The 19,858-nt window shown below is 44.1% G+C and overlaps 1 protein-coding gene across 1 annotated transcript in view; it reads right to left on the reverse strand.

Moving 5' to 3' along the window:
- Window positions 1-19,004, reverse strand: part of MXRA8 (matrix-remodelling associated 8) — a 20,574-nt gene extending 1,570 nt beyond the window's left edge. The window contains 8 exon segments of the mRNA XM_009581452.1: window positions 1,542-1,618; window positions 2,604-2,634; window positions 3,740-3,925; window positions 4,139-4,172; window positions 8,148-8,566; window positions 9,858-9,950; window positions 15,409-15,441; window positions 18,956-19,004. Coding sequence (XP_009579747.1) covers window positions 1,542-1,618; window positions 2,604-2,634; window positions 3,740-3,925; window positions 4,139-4,172; window positions 8,148-8,566; window positions 9,858-9,950; window positions 15,409-15,441; window positions 18,956-19,004 — 922 coding nt within the window.
- Between the last annotated feature and the right edge of the window lie 854 nt (window positions 19,005-19,858).

Raw genomic sequence — 19,858 nt, forward strand, 5'->3', positions numbered from 1 at the left:
CGGGGCACTAATCAGTTTTGCATACTTCAGTTTCCTGCTCCTCATAGGTATCACAGATTCTTACAGCATGTAACAAATAGCTCTGGATTATCTATGCAAAGCTCACCTAAGGTGACTGATGCAGTTATTCAAAGAATTTGCTCACAGGGGAGCTCTCTTGAGACAAACAGAGAAGAATCTGTACTTGCTGCTGTCCTGGTTTGCAACCCACCCTCTGCAACAACTTTGTTCTTTACTTCATATTTTGTATCTACCTCTTGTTTACCGGGGCCCTTAAAGCAATTCTGTAGCTTGGGACCTAAAGTTCGTCAGCTTGTTCTTTTAAAAGTTGTACCTTTACTGGGGGTGCACAGAGGGAAAAAAAAAGGGACAGACTCAAATTGTTTCCTGGTTTATCAACACATTCACTAACATACGGCAAGTTGCAGCAGATACGAACTTGGCATCATGGCAAGTCTTCAGGAATCTCAGGGTAGTGCAGACAAAAGAATCAATTTTGCTTTACAGACAATCCACTCCAATTCCAAGCAAGACGACACCCCTGATCAGTAACTGACACAATAAACTCAAGGCTGCACCTTCAAGCTCTAGTAAGGAGCCGCATCCATCTTCAGGAATGCTGTAAGTTCCCCAAGTCAGTCCTACATATCCCAGCAAAAATACTTCCACAGATCACCAGTGAGATTAGCTTCCTTCCCCTCTTTTCAGTATGTCTCATGTTACCATGAGTTCTAGTGTTTTTTGTATTTTCTATCTTTTGTATTCTAGGACCTTTGTTGCACATTTTCTTCCTATCATGTTCCCCAAGTTTATTTGTCCTAATTGCTATCACAGATCTGACAGAAGGCCCAACTGTTGACATCCAGGGAGGATGAAATTGTAGAAAGTTAAATGAAACTGGCTTCAATAGGAGGTGGAAGCAATGAACTTGGCTAACTCATGACTTCTCTTTATCCCCACTTCATTCAACTACAGTTCAGACACACTTTAAAGAGAAACGATAAGGTCAGTAGTTAGTGTTAAAGAATGTTGATTTAATTTTTTTCTCCAGATCACTCACTTTGAGCTAGTTTTTATGTACTGTAGAACGATGATATTGACAAATGCTTTTAGTTTCTTGGACAGGAGATTCTAGAGAACTGCCTTGTTGATCCTCTTCCCTAGACAAACTGCTTAAATTTGAGGAATCCTCTTCCCTAGATGCTGTCTTGATCTCATTCCACATTGTTTTGCACTCACTTGAATTTGGCTTTCAGGTGCATGTCAAAGAACCCCAAAAACTCCAGGTGAAACAAAAGAAGCTGTGCCTCGTTACTGACCAACCTCATCAATCAGCTTCTAGTTAAACTCAAAAGTCAGGACTGCCCTCTCCAGCTGCAGTCCCCCTGCTTGCACTGACTTGCGGGTTGAGATTCTCAAAGTTGCCATTTAAAATCAGGAGGTTAAGTCATTTCAAAACTGGCCTCTAAATGCCATTAGAAAATTCTCAGTTATAATGAGTTTTGACCTGATTTGGAGAATGGTTGCTAGTTGATGCATACCCAGCCTGATGTCTTCACTTTTGAATTGAGTCAGATCTGTTGTGTCGACTGTAAATTCTTTAAGATTTACATCCTTCCTGAAAAAGGAATAACAGTGAAAAATGGTATTGTCACATCCTTTAATAACTGGCTCCTTTCACACTTTTTCACAATAGCTTTTCTAATGCTACTTTAGAGAATTTAATTTACAGTGTTTATTTGCTATATAGCTGGAGAAAAGTTGAAAAAAATCCATAGAAGATTTCATTCTCTTTTAAGTACTGGTGATTTTCACAGCAATCCTTACAGAATCCTTTCCAGTTTCTAGAAACGCTTCCCTGGAGAAAGCATGACAGATAGGAAACAGCATTGGCAGCCGTTGTACATGGGTACTTTTCCTGTCTTTGCCCCTAACCTATCAAACAGATTTCAGAAGGTCACACTGCTTAGTAGTGAATCTGGTTCTCCTCTGTCTTCCTTTTACTGTCTTTTCCAGAAACACCTTGAGATCTCTCGCTAGCTGGCTCTTTTCAACCCATGTGTTTGTCCAGAGCTTAGAACAATAGGGAGCCAATCTGTACTGGAACTTCCCCATCTCTTCCACTTTAATAATATATAACAAAACATAAAGGAACCCAGCTACACAATCTTGGCCCCAATCTCACAGTAGATCTGTGCATTACCCTTTTACCACTAACTCCTAACGACACCTCACAGAAACATGATCTGTGAATCAGTTCCCAAAGTATAATGAGAGGAAATGCAATTGCCAAATCAGCCCTACAAACCATTCTCTCCTTCCGTACTTTGACAGCATGGAAGTCGCTCCCTGATATGCAATCATTATGCAAGTGTATATTCCTGGGACCATTACACTAATAACAACCAGAGTCTAAAGCTGCAAAAGAATTGGTGGAAAGCAATGAATACACTCTATCAAACAGCCTATGCTTTACATGGTTGTACTTGTACTAACCAGATCCTCAGCTGTTTTAGGCTCTTAATGACAGCTGAGGGTTGGGGCCCATAAGTTCATTTTTAGGTATTCTAATCATAGATAGTAGACCCTGTAATTATACTTACTCTCCGTACTTCTTCACATTGTATTCATAACCTAAACAGGGAGAAGAAACAGAATGAGCAGTCGTATCCAGTCCAACCAACCTCTCCCAGGTAACAGTGATAACAATAACACCTAATACTTATTCACAGTGCTCCTTATTGTGATGCTTACAATGATCACTTTCACAATCCCTCCAATATAGAAGAATTGATGTGTGTTCCACTGCTCCAGGGAGCTTCCCTTTCCTTTACTTACCAGCTTTCCAGTGGTTTTCCCAGATCTATGGATGACCAGCCACAAGAAACTACAGCAATTGCCGTATTTCATTTCTTTACACCTCCCATTTATTACAAAAATATTAACCACACCTGTCATCCCTTGTGTGCTGGTGCTGCACTTGCCCATCCCCAGCTCATTGCTTAGGCCTGCATCCATCACATGTTACAGATGCTGGTTTTCATCGGCCTCCCCCACGCCAGCTATCTAACTACACTCCTGTCTCACCCCACCCTGCAAGGAGTGATGATCTCAGGCTCCTTTTTTCCATCCAAAGGCCAGGGCCAGGAGACTGTCCCCTTTGTGACTGCAAAATAACCCCACTTGGGTCAGTGGAGATAGCCCCATTTTGTGTCGGTGCTAATCCCCTGACACGTAAATAAGGATGAATGTGGTACTGCAAATAACACACCAGAAGACAGACATTCCCTGGTATTTGCTTTTTGTGTGGCATCCAAAACTATTTGTGTGGAAGTCACCGAAAGATCTCGGTGTCCATTTATCTAGTTACACACAGAGAGTCACCCAGCACACGGAGTCCAGCAAGGACTTAGACATCTTAGTTCCTAAGGGATGCATGTGGGCCTTCTGCTCTAAATAAATTCCACTTGTAAAGAGTAACTATCTAGCAGTTCTAATTTTCTTCTCCCTTACAACAGAGCAACTCAGCAAATCAAGGCCTGGAAATTTTTACACCACACTAATGAATCTCTCCTGGCATCAGCACCTGCAAAGACTCCCCACTGCATAGGTTGCTGGTTTTCCAGAAGAGGATCACTGCCTTCAGCATTGTGCTTTGCAGTAATTATTTGCAGAATCAGCTCTCCTGTCATGAGATATCCCTATAAGCACTACAGGGCTGGTCTTTTCTAGCACTTACCTCTCTGCCGGCGCTTGCGGGTGACGAGGACAACGATGATGAGGAGGACAATGAAGAGCAGCAGAGTTGCCAGGATGTAGCCCAGCTGCTGGAAGAAGTGCACCCGGCTCTCAGGGATGATGACATTTATCACATTGTGGCCCCTGACAACATTTGGATCTGATGGCAGAGGAAAAGGAAAACAGGCTGATAATTGTAATTTGCATCCAAAGCAAAGCATGTTCACACGTGGGCCCTTAGGTGGACCCGAAAAGCATGTTCAGCGAGAAACTCTTCTGAACCGCATGGAGTAAAGGGCAAATGGCTACCTAATTTACAACATATTGCACCTTTGTCAGATGGAAGATTCCTGTGCTCTTCAGAAGACCATTATACTTCCCAGGAGCATGAAGTATTAACAGTGACTGTTGCACATTCCCTTGCTGCTGCCTGGCTATCAGTGTGTTCTTGTTTACTGCAGAGGGGAAGTCCGGAAAGAAGCCACACTAGACAGCCCCAAGTCTTTCTGCAGGGTAACACAACCCTCCTCTGGGTCCCTTACAACACACACACCACGTTGCTTCGGCTCCAGACAGCTAAAGTATGAAGCAGTCCCTCCCTGCCAAGGGTTATAATTTACAGAGTGGGAGGAATTTTCAATGCCAAAGAATGAGTTTCCTTTTAAATAAAATAAAAATCAATAAAATAAATAAAATAAAAACCCACAAAGAAAAGCCAAGATTCCATTCCATTTGTGGGTGCAGCAGCATTTCAGTTCCGCAGCACAGGGAAGGGTAACTCAAAACTCTTATGTGGAACATTTTTGTAGATCTCAAATAAATAGGTCAATGTTTTACACATATAAAGAGGAAGCGACTTCTCTGCTTGCCGTAGTCAGAGGAGTGGACAAATCCAGCCCAGGCACAGACAGCAAACCCATAAGACACACAGTGCTGGGGGAGGCTTTTCTCTTCAAAACAGAGCTGAAAGTGACACCTTCTCCCCCGAACAGGGAACATTCACAGAGCACCAGGCAAGAACCAGTATGGAGTTCTGGCCTACCATCCTCTTGGGAGTTTAACCCTGTAAATTAGTCAGGGGAATAAGGGGAAAGATGGGGACAAATATCCCAAAAGCCACAGTACCATTTAACAGATGTGTTGTAACGTGAGAAATGTTGACATTTTTGGAACTGCTGGCATAGTGACTGGTTCCAGTTTGTCGGGTAGTTTGTTTTCAGCATTTAAAAACACCAACCCACCAACAATAAAATCAAATAAGATGATAGTGGATTGAAATAAACACTTTGAAACCAGAGATGATTGTTTGCTAATGCTAACAGCAGTCCTAGAAAATCGAGAGGTTTTAGCATATGCTCTGTTCTGGTAGCCCAGCCCTCCACTCCAGCAACACTCCACTTTCTACTGGCATTGCTAGATGTTGTGTGCTTGCTGGCTATAGTGCTAAAAACTAGCATGTGTTTTTCACCACTGCTAAGCTAAAAAATACCAAACCAAAAAACCCACTTGCAAAGCTGCAAACAGTAGTTCTACTTTAACAAATCTCTGGATCATGAAGGGCTTCTTCAGCAGCTGCCATAATGAGATGGTAGCCACTGAAGCAGCTGTCGAGCCAGAAGTCAGCAAACATAAATGCATTCTATTCTTGGCTTTTTGCTTTCCCACAATACTGCAAGATAGGGTAGGAACAGAGTTAAACTGTAGTCAACATTGGAGAGGTCACTGTAACACCAAACAGTGGAAACAGAGATTCAATAACTTTGGGTCTCCTTGGCTTACTCAATCAAGTAATACTAAAAGTACTTGTTGTACTAGCATTTTGACAAAGCATCACTGGTGGACTTCAAAGTGCATCACCGGGAAGGCAGTAGAATATATGCCATTTTATAATTGGGGAAACTGAGGCACAGAGTAACGGTTGATTCAGTCGCACCCAGTAGGTGAATGGCAGTGCCTAGAATAGTATCGCCAAGGTAATACAGACTCTCCTCCTCATCCTAGTGTTATATGAGAATTTGAGCTGAGTGATGAAGGTTTATTCTGTAACTAAGATCTGACCTTTCAGTATGTCTCAGCATGGCGTGCCCATCTGCCTCCAATTCACTCACGTAATCTGGTTTAACTACTGGAAAGTAAGATTTAATAGTGGGGGGGGGAAAGTTAGAGCAGAGGTGCCTTTACCAAAGTGTCAAGGGTCAGATTCTTCTGCTGGGAAAAATGGAGAGCTCTCTACCAAGAGAGCTCACAAATGCTGGGTATGTGGCCCATTTTCTTTCCAAGGCTAGCAAAGAATTGAGAATAGTTTAGCACTAAGCACGGGACACAACAGATGCCATTCTTCAATCACTTGCTCCAAAGCAAATGCAGAGTAAAAATGCACTGAATTAGTAGACGTACACCACATTTATACTGCTGAGACTAAGAGCAGAATTGAGCTCATGCTTATATTCAAAACAGGATGAAGTTTCCTGTCTGGAAATGGCTCCGCGCCTCGGAGCTATGCCAGAAACTATAGCTGCTTGCTGAAAAAGCTCATTGCTTTGCTTTTGTTATCTCCTGATGTTTTATTTTGGCTTTTTGTTATATCCCCAGAAGAGTTCTATACAGTTTTTCGTGGAATGGGGCAATATCTCAGCTTTTCCTGCTATACACAAATAGGGCAGCAGGCTCCTCTTCAGCAGTGGGTTTGAAAAAGGCACTCCGGACGTCTCAGCTTCTTTCACATTCCCATCAACTCAGCACATTTTTGTGTATGGTGCTCTCAGACCAGCTGAGCGTTCATTGCCCGTAGGGGACAAAGCTCCTCTAAGGCTGTTCTTTTTGACAGTGGAAATGGCTTTTCTCAGGAAGGCAAGTTCCTTCAGCACTGAGGGCACTACTGCCAAACTAAGACATCCCTGGCAGGTTAAATTACTTGTAGGTTCTGTCTAACTTCTGAGCAGGTAGGTTACTATTCAGCAACAACCAGGAAAATATCCAGAAAAAAGGAATAAATTCCTGGCTGGGCAACTCCGAAAACAAGATCTAGTTTTCATCTGCACAATGTGACCTGAATGGGGCTCAAGGGCAGCAAAAGGGCCATGGGCAGGGAGACTGATATTTGTATGTCCTGGCCTCCATGTCAGCTCAGCCCCAACAGCCACCTTGCTTTAGTACTGCCTGGGTTTTCTGGTCACCAACCTTAGTCTCAGAGGGGAGGCTTAGGTTTCTGTGACTTGAAAAAGCCAATTGCTAGAGAAGAATAGATCTATTTAAAAATGTATGAAGCATGTCAAAATTCTGTATTAAGCAGCCAATAAATATTAAACCACAATGAATATTTTAAAATTTTAATAAGGACCTATACCCAAATGACTTAAAAAAAAAATTAAACTCGGGATTTTTATTTTATTTTTCTGCCTGAACTAAGCATGATGGTTTTGAGTTTGGACAGGCTGTCAGATGATAGCTCACTGCAGTGGAAAATGTGAAAATTGGTTTAAGACAAAAAAAGAAAAGCTGAAGGGTGGAGGAAAATTCCTGGTGCTTGATTCTGCAGTCTGGCATCTTGCACAGCCTAAGCCCCCGTGCAAAGGGGAGAGAAACACTTACGATCTACACTGGTGAGAATAGTGGCATGTTGTAACAGCAAAGGCAGAGCAGAATTGACCCCCGCCCCACACCTTCTCCTGTTCCATAAAAGCCATCAGGAAAGGGAGCCTGTTAGAAAAACAGCTTGTTTGCCTTAGGGCATGTCAGCATTGAAGAGCAGAACAGACTGCAGAATTGCCCTGGAGCGAAGAAAACAGGAGCTGGACATGATGTCACTACAGCACTGCAAGCAGGGTAATTAACCCTGATGGGTGGGACACCCCGCTTTTGGTGCGGCACAGCGTTAAAGCAGCTCTATAGGATCCTCACTAGTATCGCTACGCACGCAGCTCCAGATATAACAATGTAAGGGAAATAGCTCAGAAACAACCAAGCCCACACACTAGAGCCATAAACTAGTAGCGAGGGAGGCAAGACCTCCTAAGGGCAGGAATAGCCCCGGCTCAAATGTGAGAAACCTTCATAGGGGAAACCTCAGTGTTGCTTTAAGTGGCACCTTCACTTCAGTGGTGTCTATGGTACTTCTGCAGGGCACAGGTTTGCCTTGACCACGCTCCCTCCTGCTGGCACTAAGTGATCCCTGCAGACCACTGTGGAGGGACAGAAAAGACAAGGACATTCTGGCATTTGGAGCAAAGGCCTCCTGAGGTGATGATGATGGGGAATAACGTGTCATATTCCTGTCCCGTGGCTTACCAAGCTCTTCAGAGCTCAAAGGTGCAACTGTAGATACTTATCTCTTCCTCAATCAGGAGAACCACTTCCAGAGGCCACTTACCTATGGCTGGGGCAATGTTGTGAGTTGTGAGGTTCACCACCTTCTTCTCTCTCACTGGCTCTGTCACGAAGACTTGGTAGATCCTGCGCTCGTGCAGGCCACAGTAGTGATGGTGCAGGTGGCAGGAGTAAGTGCCTTCATCTGCACTTTCCAGCTGTGAAATCCGCAGGGAAAAGTCACCCAGGGCAAAGGCTGTGTCAGTGATGTTCATCTTCTGACGAATGAAGAGAGGTCCGTAAGAACGACGCTCGCCAGAGGCGTACAGATCAATGAGGCGGTCAGCCCGGTCATGAGGAACCCCTGGGGGCTGCCTGTCCCAGTGGACCACTTGTTGTTCCTCCTCACTGTGCCGTTCAGTCCAGATGTGGTTACGGTTCACACAGGGGAGCATCACTGTGCTGCCTTCTAGGGCAACAATCACAGGCTTTTCCCCATCCCAGTACTGATTTGCATCCTCAGCTGTAGAGGAGACAATACAAGTTGTGCAACCTTGGTACACACATCTTTACATACTTGCCCTATGCTTAAGGACACCCAGGCACACCCAAGATTGCTCTCAGACCCTGCAATCCTATAACACATCCCCTCCAAAGATCCTGAAGTGCCACAGGGGTAGTGTGCCTTGTTCACACTTGCTTCAGCAGTTAGTAAAGGAATGCACCTTTATCTTCTACATCCTAGGTCAGTGCATTAAGCAAGACCACTTTCTTTTCCTTATAACTGAGAGTTAATCTCTTGCTTTAGAAAGCAGGAAGTATATTCTCTCTACAGACTAAGAATGGAACGAGAACAACAGATTTCATCTTCAATATGCTATATCCCAATTCTCCAAGCAGGAAATGCTTTTCTACCCACAAATGCCGTAGTTACTGGAGGAGTTCAAAAAGCACTGTTTTGTATTTTGTTCTTGAAAAGGAATAACAGAAGAACCAAAACACAGATGAGCAGACTGGGGCTCACAGGCCTGCCTGCGTGTTTTTATTGCGTAGAAGCTGTGATAACAGCAGCAGAAGAGATGCACTCCTCTACTTATCCCATCAGCCCTTCAACAGCTTCCCAGCACAATCAGCCCCAGTAGCTTCACTTGTGCATTATACAAAGGTCGATTTAAATGACACAGTAGTGATGCATGTGTGGCATAGGTGGCACATACTGCAGTTGCCAACAGCCCTTAGAAGCTTGCTTTTAGAGCTGGAGTTAAGGTGTGGTAACTTGAGGAGGCTTTTTAACTACAGGCTTCACAGGGTAAACTCACCAACCAATGTACAAGGCAGATCTTTGTGGCTGACCTGACTGATGATGGAGTTTTACTAGGGATGTTCTACTGCTGGAGCAGTAAGAGGACAGTTAGCTAATTGGGCTGCCTAGAGTAAACATTTAACTTAACAGGCTCCATGCATTGTTTGGCACATGCCAAGAAAGGAGAGAGGTTCATAAATAGCACGCATTGAATAAAGTTTCTGAAACTCAGGGAATCTGACAGCAAACAGCATAGTGAGCACCACTGTCTCCTGATGCTTTCCAAGCCTCTTGTGGCGTCTGTGCCCCAAACCTGCAACTGAGAAGGCATGGGCAAAACCCTGCATCCACACTGCTCTTCTCCGACACTAGCAGAACAGCATGCAAGGCCTACCGTGAATCAGCACACAAGTCCCACTGTGAATTCAACAGAGTCCTGGTGGCCACTGGACTCCAATTGCCAGACCAGGTCCCTTGCAGAGAGGAACACCAAGCTGCCTGTCATACCTACCTTTCTTGGTGATAGCTAGTTGGATTTTCACAGTTTCGTATAAGTGGCAGTAGTGGTGGTGAAGATTACAAGAATATGTGCCTTCATCACTCTCTGCAATATCTAGTACAACAAGGAAAAGAGGGGAAGTTGAATGTTTTATGCTGAGACAATGATTACTTTTGTCATTTATAGCTTCCCAAATGCCTGTATGGATGCAAAAGGGCCTTTATGTAACTTGGTTCTAACCCGTCCTTGTCACCAGGGTGGGCTAAACAGAGAAGAATCATGTCACCTAATATAATAATTTGTTCAGTCTATTTGCTGTTGTGTGAATTTATTTGCATTAACAGATGGAAAGAGAAAGCCGATTTAAGTTTAGCTAAGAGTAGGCACAGGAAGAAAGACAATCTTGGGTTTATAGTTCAGGAACTGAAATACAGTCAAAGGTCCACAAGAAGCCCAAGTGATTTTGAGGCAATGAGTTGTTACCAATTCTCTTTTAAAATGGGACTGTTTCAAAGGGAAATAAAACACTATTGCAGTGCTTCAGAGAACCTCATTAACCTCATTAGACTGATATTTATTTATTTATAGAAAATGCTCTGTAAAATAGCCATTTTCACTGAAAAACACAAAGTTAATTTAGTCATGAATCCTCCATTTTGCAGACAGCATAGGGAGAAAAGATGCTGCTTAGTACCTTTAATCACCAAGGAGAAGTTGCCATCTGTAAATGCATTCTGGGGCATGAATATCCTCCCTTGGTTGTAGGAGCTGTACACACGCTGATCTCCAGCTGAGTACATGTCACATAGCCTCTCCATCTTGTTATCTCCATAGTAGTTGCTGTACACATCCCAGTGGACTACACGCTGGCGGTCATTCAGACGATCCTGGGTCCACACCATGCGGTAACTCTTGCAGGGCAGGACAGCCTGTGACCCCAGTGCAGCACTGATATTTAACACTGACACTACAACACTGTCTTGAGGGTTTGAGGCATCAGCTGGGACTGAGCGCCAGGAGCAAAGAACAAAAAACAGAGTTACCAGATTAATGGCATGTGAAGAAGACACTAGAGTAGGGCTCAGACCTGTCATAGAATCTCTGCGCACCTTCCACCCAAAATAAAGTAACTTTCAAGACCAACATAGAGCTCTCTCATGCAGCAATACAATAGAAAGCCACTTAAAAACACTGATTTCATTCAGTGAAAACAATGTCTATGATGTCTGTTATCAGGATGATAGATTTGACCTGTCCTACCCACCCTTCCTAATCCTAACCCCCAGTTTAATCGAAGTTTAGAGACACTAGTTCATGGGATGCATGGTTCATGCCTGTGGAAGTTAGCAATGAAACCCCCATTGCATGTCATGGAATCAGAGTCCCTCTCATTTCTTCTCATGACCACAAAAACAGGCAGATTACACAGATGTCACTCACCTGAATATAAATAAACAGAACCTGTCAAAGCAGAAAAAAAGAATGTTACTGACAACAAAATGAAGAAAAACCTACAAATACACTCATAGTCAGCAGCCACCTCCTCTGTTATTATTCCATCTATTCCTCCCTTCTCTGTTAATATACTTATCTAACACGTGTATTGTGGTTAAGCCCAGAGGCTCAGACCTTGGTTGGTCCATGCTGCAGCAGACACTTACAGCAAAAGACAGTGCCTGACCCAACAAACTTAAGCTTAAGAGCAATGTGGGATATGCTTAGCCTGCAACTGAATTTCATACAGTCCAAGTCTTTATTTCATCCCATCTATAATCACAGAGTTTTTCCCACCATGCTATTCAAACGTTACACCAAAGCTATCTGTCAACGCATCACCCACCAAAACTGTCTGAAAGGCCCCTTCTGCCCAAGAGGAAAATATTTAACAAATGTGTAAGACAAAAACAAGAACCCAAGGAGGCAGGAGCGGGCAGGGAGGCACCAATATTATCTTAGGATCTGATATTGGTCCTGCAAAAATAACAAGGCATCAGCAGAAACAGCGGGGCAAGAACAGTTCATAGAAACATAGAATGTTTGGGTTGGAAGGGACCTTTAAAGGTCATCTAGTCCAACCCCCCACCGTGGGCAGGGACATCTTCAACTAGATCAGGTTGCTCAGAGCCCCGTCCAACCTGACCTGGAATGTTTCCAGGGATGGGGCATCCACCACCTCTCTGGGCAACCTGTGCCAGTGTTTCACCACCCCCATTGTAAAAAATTTCTTCCTTATATCTAGTCTGAATCTACCTTCTTTTAGTATAAAACTATTACCCCTTGTCCTGTCGCAATAGGGCCTGCTAAAAAGTTTGTCCACATCTTTCTTATAAGCCCCCTTTAAGTGCTGAAAGGCCGCAATAAGGTTTCCCCGGAGCCTTCTCTTCTCCAGGCTGAACAACCCCAACTCTCTCAGCCTTTCCTCATAGGAGAGGTGTTCCATCCCCCGATCTTTTTTGTGGCCCTCCTCTGGACCCGCTCCAACAGGTCCATGTCTTTCCTGTACTGAGGACTCCAGAGCTGGACACAGTACTCCAGGTGAGGTCTCACCAGAGGGGAGTAGAGGGGTACTACCCGGATGTGACCAGTTAAAACCATGTTCATTTTTGTTCTGTTTGACCATTGTGAAATGAAATGTGACAGTTTCACTTCCATCTCTTCCCCAGCAGACACCCACATCTCAGTCACCTTCCTCTGCTAAGGCAAAGGCCTGAATAGACTTGGAGACAGAGCTGACCCCAGCTCATTTGCTGGGGGTTAGAGCTGCCCAAGTAGAGGGAAGTGAATCCACACTGCTGATGCACTAGATTGAGCACCAAAAGATAACTTTCATCTCCAAGACTCCAAATCAAACTCCTAGGAAATTGATGGTGGGATTAACGCATTGAGGGAATTCTGTAACTCTGCAGGATGCTGAGTCTACCTGTCAAATGCGGAGTGACGCGACTTGGCTGTTTCGCTTCACACTCATGACACACACTGTTGCCAGCACTCTGATGGGCAAACACATCCTCACTTTGGGAGCATGCCGCCCAGAGTCTCTCCCGCTGACATTCCTCATCTGCACAGTTAACACTGTAATGCTCTGGATGCAACTGCAACTCTCTCCAACTCATGTGACTCAGATCTATGCAAGAAGAACTTTGCAAGAAATGAACTAACGCCTTTGTTTCTGCATTTCTCTGGTCCATCCCCTCCTGCTTTTTGTGTAGGAGGGGTCTAGGAGGTCTCCTGGCATCATGCTTTGACAGAACGATTCAGATTCCCAATACAATGACATCATTCATCTCTCTAACCAGTCAAGCCCAAATGGGTTCCAGCAAGATCATTAGATGTTTTGTCCTGCTAATGTCATAGGCACAATGTCCTCCAGACAAAGGCTGTATTTTTTTTCAGCCCTGGAATTTATGCATTTCCAAAGAGAATAAATTAACTCCAGACTGGGGCTATTTTAACCACACCCCCAGTGCATGGGCTGAGAATAAACTCTGTTTCCTTTCCTTCTCCTATCACAAAACACTGGGCAGTGACACCAGAGAACAAAAATGAGCAGCACCGTCTGTTGAACTGCCAGTTCAAAGACACTCCAAATGTAAGTTATTTTTTCTGCATTTATAATCTCAGAACCACAAATTAAAAAAAAAATATCTGTACTCCTCTGGATATAAGAAACAGACATCATACACAAGACATTATAATTCCATCATTTGATGGTCTCTCCTAATAGGCTGCAAAATGCCTGATGGTAGAATATGATAAGCTGCCAGCCTCTGTCTCTGGAAGCCAGGACTTAGATTTAGCTTAGGACAACAAAGGAATAATACAAAGCTCTTTTACAGCACCAAATCAGCCTTCTCCAGGAGAAATCAGTCTTACTTGTGACAGGACAACCAGCGCTCAGCACAACAGCATCCACTTGTATCAGTGTGACAAAGCAATGCCCATGTGTCTGAATTGGTGGTGTTAGCCCTGCGGCAAGGGAACAACGCAGTATCACAACATGAACAGCGACCTGCATGCTAGGGAGTGGTGTCTACAAGCTGTCTGGCTGCACAGCCAGTGCTTCCAGAGTCTTGCATTACTGCTCATTAACAGCAAATTGATTTGGTGCTACAAAAACATCCTCTCCTGGCTCAGCAAGAGGAATGCATTTACTTTTCTCCTTTCCTCTTGCAAGTTAATGTAAAAAACATTGAGCCCAAATGCAGCATCATAAATCTAACAACTAACAAAAGTATCCACCTAAGCCTTCCAATATGCTCTGCTCAGCGGCCTGTCGCAGCCCTAAACTAACAATAGCACTAACCCCTTGTTTTGTATCTCTTAGCTGGCCCTCCTGGCAGGGTAAGGACCACCCAGGTCCCAACTCTATATCCCACCCACAAGGGCTGTTTGCCAGGTTAGGCTGCTGGAGCCCTGTCAGCCAGCATTTCTCCAGCACACTTCCAAACACACCTCTCTGTAAAACAAGGAAGCAGTGAAGTTGTCTGTAATGTAACAGCTTTTAGATAAGAAAAGCTTATGTCTTTTGGGTTTTGACAGCTTCTTTTTCCCTCCACTCTTAAAGCTTCTGCTAGCAGCTCCCTAAGAAGCAGGGCAGGAGCACTCTCGCTTACTTGACAATTACACTCCAGGGTCTTTCTAGGTCTGCCCCTCAGTGACCAAGAGATGTTGCTTCCCATTGGGAAAAGGGAAGAGTCTGTCGATACCTTGCCTGCATTTTACCATACTGCTATTTTGACTTGCTGAGTGTTGCCACACAATGCTGAACGGCCCAGGGTTACAGTGACATTATGCACTAGAACAAAACCCATCCAAGATGAAGGCATAGTTAAGTATTGTGTTGGAGTTCAGCACAGAGACAGCCATGGAAGAGAAAGGGTTTTTCACTGCATGTCTGTGCGCACTCACATGCAGACACACAAATTCTGGACAGAAGCTTTGGGTCTGAAGCCTGCCCTCGGGTATCATTCATAGTCTCAGAGAATGGGGTAGGTGCAAATATCAAAAAGACAGAGGCATAGCAGCCAATAAGCAAAGTTCTAGAAGGGAAAGGAAGGACAAGTCTTTACAAGAGGCACAGGAACTCCACAAGACAAAGAAGGAAGAACTGATTGTTCCGATTCCCCAGCAATGCTGGAAATCTGCACACATACATCAGGTCATGGATAAGACTCAAACTTACTTGACATGGCTGCAAATGAGATCACTTAGAAATCTAAGGAATCTGGAATGTCTCTGATCTCTTGTATGCCTGGAGAAAATGGAATTTAAAACAACTGACCTTCAATAACCTGAACATTAAGCAGTAGTTAAAAGAAGGAATAAGCCTTTATCTCTTTTCAGTCTCCTCCCTCTGCTATGAGACCTAGCTCTGCTACATGAGACAAGCAGAGCAAACAAGACATGTCCCCCAGCCATGCTTTTTAAAGTTATTGTTTGTATAACATGGTAGCTACTGAACAAAGGCAGAGATATATCCATAACCCAGCAAAGTTGACAGCTTATGAACTACAGGATTGGGGTAAAGTGGAAACAGTTATTTTGGTGAGTCGCACTTCCCAACCTGCAACTGTAAAATAAAGGAGTATTTATGCACCTAATGAAAGCTCAGATTTATGTAATCACAGGACTCCAGGACCTGGAACTTCAAAACCACCAAATACCTCAATAGTTGTCAACACAGAACTCACTGTAGCTTTCATTTTAAAATTTCAAATTCCGTGTGATGGATAATCACTTTGTCCTCTCTGAGTGATGTACCCACAAAAAAGCAACAAAAAGACAGCTATATGCTGTCCCCTGACATGTTCTGTACAGACTCAGCATGCCTCTCAGCAGGATCCCAGAGGAATTCTGCTGGTCCCACAATATAGGAAGAGGAAAACAGCCTGCAAAAGTGTTTCCTAATCCCTTGTAAAAGGCAGAGCCAGCTCTTACTTCTTGAATCCCATCCACTTTTCAAGTAAAGAATTAAGCCACAAAAACTGCAGGCAAACTAGAAGTAAAAGCCTCAGGGTCTGAAAGACATCTTATATACTTAGAGCTCTCTAGGCAGTGTCCTTGGAGCAATTCAAACAGAAGACTGTCCCTTGAGTCTTACCTGAACAATACCACCACTTATCTCCTCCTGGAGGTAGCTGCTGGCAGAGGGTCTGCTTCACAGGTAGATGCATGTGCTAATGAAAGCACTAAGTTCCTGTCTCATACTGGAGGATGAAAGACTACCACAGTAGAAAAGGAAACTGCAAACACCGTTAAGCGGTAGCCTGAGTGCCAAGTGGCATATACACTCCACGGGACATGACCACACCAGCTCTACCTGAAGTGCTTCTGCTGAACTCAGGAAGAGCCTTGCCATTGATGTCAACAGAGTGAGGATAACCTGCCTGGAATAGTGCCTTACAATGCAATAAGCGTCACTGAAGTCCAGATTGTAGCGGTGGGCAGAAAAGAAAACAAACTAAGAAGTCACTGGAGAAAGAAGTGTCATAACCCACCAGGTGTGTGGGTTGAAACAACGGTCTGTGAGGTTGACACTCCACTTGCCTAAGTAAGCTCAGCTCATTATTCCTTTGCACACCTTCTCTAGTATCTCCTGGTCCTTCTCAGCTTCTTTTTTCTTTTGAAAAAGGAAGGAACATCACCTTTATATTAGGGGCACAGAGGGATGGTCTAGTTCTAGAGAAAGGACACGTTCTTCACAAAATCTCTGTCTTCACGAAAATGTGTCAGATTCCTTATTTCTCCCATAAATCCCATTGTCTGTGCAGGGGATTTAATGGTCTCTGTAGAGCCATTACACAATTATTGCAAAAACAGCAGCCTGTGCTACCAAGCTATTTCCAAATACTTTTGGAGAATGGCAGTGGCTCCATCCTGACTCTTTAGGGAACTGATCCAGCGTGTAAGAGGCCATAATGGCTTATGATGCAGTAACATCAAGATGACAGCTACACAAATGAGTTCAGCTCTCTTCTGGTAGCTATTTTTTTAAAACCTACTGACCAGTAACCAGGAATCTGGGCCCATCTCGAAGAGGCAAAGGAGGGAGATAGCAAGCAATACAGTTCCACCCAGATATCTCCCATTCACCACCTGCCCCTGCTGGCCTAGGACTGCAAGACTAAGCTTTTCAGTAAAACAAGGTTTCCCTTACAAAGCCAATTGATGGTCAAGGCAGGCTTTGAACCGGGCTTTTATCTAAGTCTAAGTTTATTATCTAAGTTTATTTTTAAAAGCTTCCTGGAACAACTTTCCCAACAGCAGTCTTCTGCTTTCAAAAAGGATGTCAGAACTGGAGAGCCCTTAACTACCCATCTAGTCGCAACGATTCCAACACCTCACTGCAGGTAGGAACATGCCCATGAATCGGCAAAAAGCAAGAATGTGCTGCCTCGGCAGAAAGGAAAAAGCCTTCTGTCTGCACAAGAAACCAATCGCCATCTTGGCCACTGCACAATCAGGATCCCTCACAAATTTGCCCTAACTTTCTCACAGACAGTTGAGATATTAGCTCAGCTTTATAAACCCTTCTCTTTTTGTGTACTTCATGTTGGCTCTAGGCCCACAGAATAGTTTGCAGAGCCATTCCAAACACAGTGCTGTTCCTCCCTGCAAGACATTAACACTTGAGGGTGTGGTTCCTCTCCAGAAAGGATCATCTCAGCAAATATGGAACGGCACAGATTTCCTCCCTTCTCCCCTTCCTGTCTTCACTCATTATGTTATAACCTGATTCGTGTGGGGATAGCAGGACTCAAACATCAGGGCTGCCTGGCATACGGACAGTTATCTCTCCAAAATACACCTGAAAAATGTCCGTCAGAGATCATCCGTCCTTAAGTGGGATACTGTTGCCTCTACGCAGCTCCCCCACTGTTCTACAGCAACCCAACCTGCTATTCCTGCCCTAGGTGCTCCTCAAGCTCTGTCACCATGCTAAACCACACTGGGGAGTAGCTAGACTGGTTGGTGCTTCTGAAATACAATATATGGCCTCTCCTCCTTCTCCAGGCTTAACCCACCCACCATTTCTGAGCCACTTTAACCCTTCTGTCCCTGTGACTGATCCCATATGTTGCCAATTCCTAAACCTTGCCTTGAGGCATTGCAAAACTGGGGATGATGTGGTGACATGGAAACTAGATTAATTAGGGACCAAACTGAGAACTCTTCAGCTTACTCCATCTACGTACTGAGGCTCAGGTGGCTAGCCACAGCCTTTCATTAACAGGGCTGTGAAGAGCAGGGGGGTCACCGGTCCCCAAAAAGCTTGTGCTCCTCACTTCCTACTGTCAGCACCCTGAATGAAGTCTCTCCATACTGTTTGTAGAGCTGTAATTGGTCCTTTATTCATAGGTGCCTTCCCTAGAGCCCAAAGTGTTGCAAGTGTGGATTTGCTGGGGTTTTGCAATTAGTCCTCAAATCTTCCCCTGCCATCCAAGCCTTACTGGGGTTTCTCTGTTTATCTTGGGGCCAGGCTCTCAGGACCCTGAATCTGCTTTCAGCTCTTACAGAAAACTTTGTGATTAAGGAAAAGGTACAAGCTATCCTGTTACTGTAAGCTCATCAGACTTGTCTTCATCCCTTTCTTGCACCTTATCCAAAAGTGAATTCCTAAGTCTCTGTCTTTACGCTGACAGGAGGAACAAAAAAAACCAAAAAAACACACCACCCCAAACAAACAACTTCAATTTTTTCCTCTATCCTGAACACTCACACACACACACGTACCAGCTGTTTCTGCCTTTTCAAAAGTATAAACTAACCTTGGATCATGTAAATCTAACTATGCAAGCTTTACTGTACTCACATTCAAGCTTATTGTTTTTGAATTTGCTGATCAAGGTAACTGATAGTAAAAAATATAGATTGCACAAACATGCTGTTTGGAGTATCTCAAACATTTCTCCATTCTCTCCCCTTCCCTCTCCAAAAAGCATGAGAAATTCATGATTCCCTCCCCTCACAGATGAAAACACAGCTAACTTAGGAATCTGAACAAAATCTTACAAAGATAACAGTTTAAAATCTTCCAGCTAACCACCAGCCCCGTCCTCTGCAGTTGAAATAAAAACAAGTAACATCATGCCGATCAGCTAGGAGCTTACTTTGCTGAAGCAAAATCTGCCACAGAAGGAGTTTTGCTAGTTGCTCCATTTCTTCAGCTTCTCCGTGTTTTCGTCTCTCTTGAAAAACAAGTTGAAGACTTTTTTTTTTTTAACTTTTTTTTTTTTTGGTAACTGGAAAACACTATGACCTCATCAATTTACATCCAGAAAGCTGTGGACAGCAGCTCATATTCCGCAGAATTACTCCACCTACAACTTCCAACTCCCCACCTCCCCACTCTGCTCTCCCCCTACACTCATACTCCACCTCCTTCCTTTCCCTAACGCTTTCTGCACAATTACTACGAACACCCACTCTTCCCTTTCCCCTCCCTCTGGGACCTTCTGATCTGCCCCTGACTTTGATGTAAAAGTTTTATCGGGTAAAGTTGGTCCCACACAGCTTTGGGCTCGCAAAACAATCTTTCTCCCTCCCCCTAGGGATGGAACTAATTTTCCTTGTGCTTTACTTGATCCAGCTGTTCCTTCCTTTGTTTGACACTCATCCAGCTGTCTGCTTGAGACTGGATTTATTCTGCTGCCTTCAGTGGTTTTTTGATCTTTGTCTCCTCATATGGTTTTACTTCAAGCTCAAGTCTCAGAAGACAACCTAGAAAACAATATTTACTCTGTCCTGTGATTTGTAAGCAAGGGCTTTACAGCAGCTATCTTAGCAAAAGGATAATAACGCCAAAGACTGAATTTGTGGGAGCTTAGGGCAGAGCAGGGAAAAGAGCCTAGAACGCAACTAAAAGCCCCAGAATACAGCAACGTGGGAACAGGTTTCCCTGTCACAGAGGCCAGAACACGGAAAGCTGGGTCAGATTTAGAACTTACGCTTTCAGCCCTTCACGCAAGAACTGAACTATGCTAGTAGTTGCTTGACGGGCACCAAGACAAACA

The sequence above is a fragment of the Fulmarus glacialis genome, unplaced genomic scaffold, assembly GCF_000690835.1.
Source record: "Fulmarus glacialis isolate BGI_N327 unplaced genomic scaffold, ASM69083v1 scaffold1050, whole genome shotgun sequence".
NCBI lineage: Eukaryota > Metazoa > Chordata > Aves > Procellariiformes > Procellariidae > Fulmarus > Fulmarus glacialis.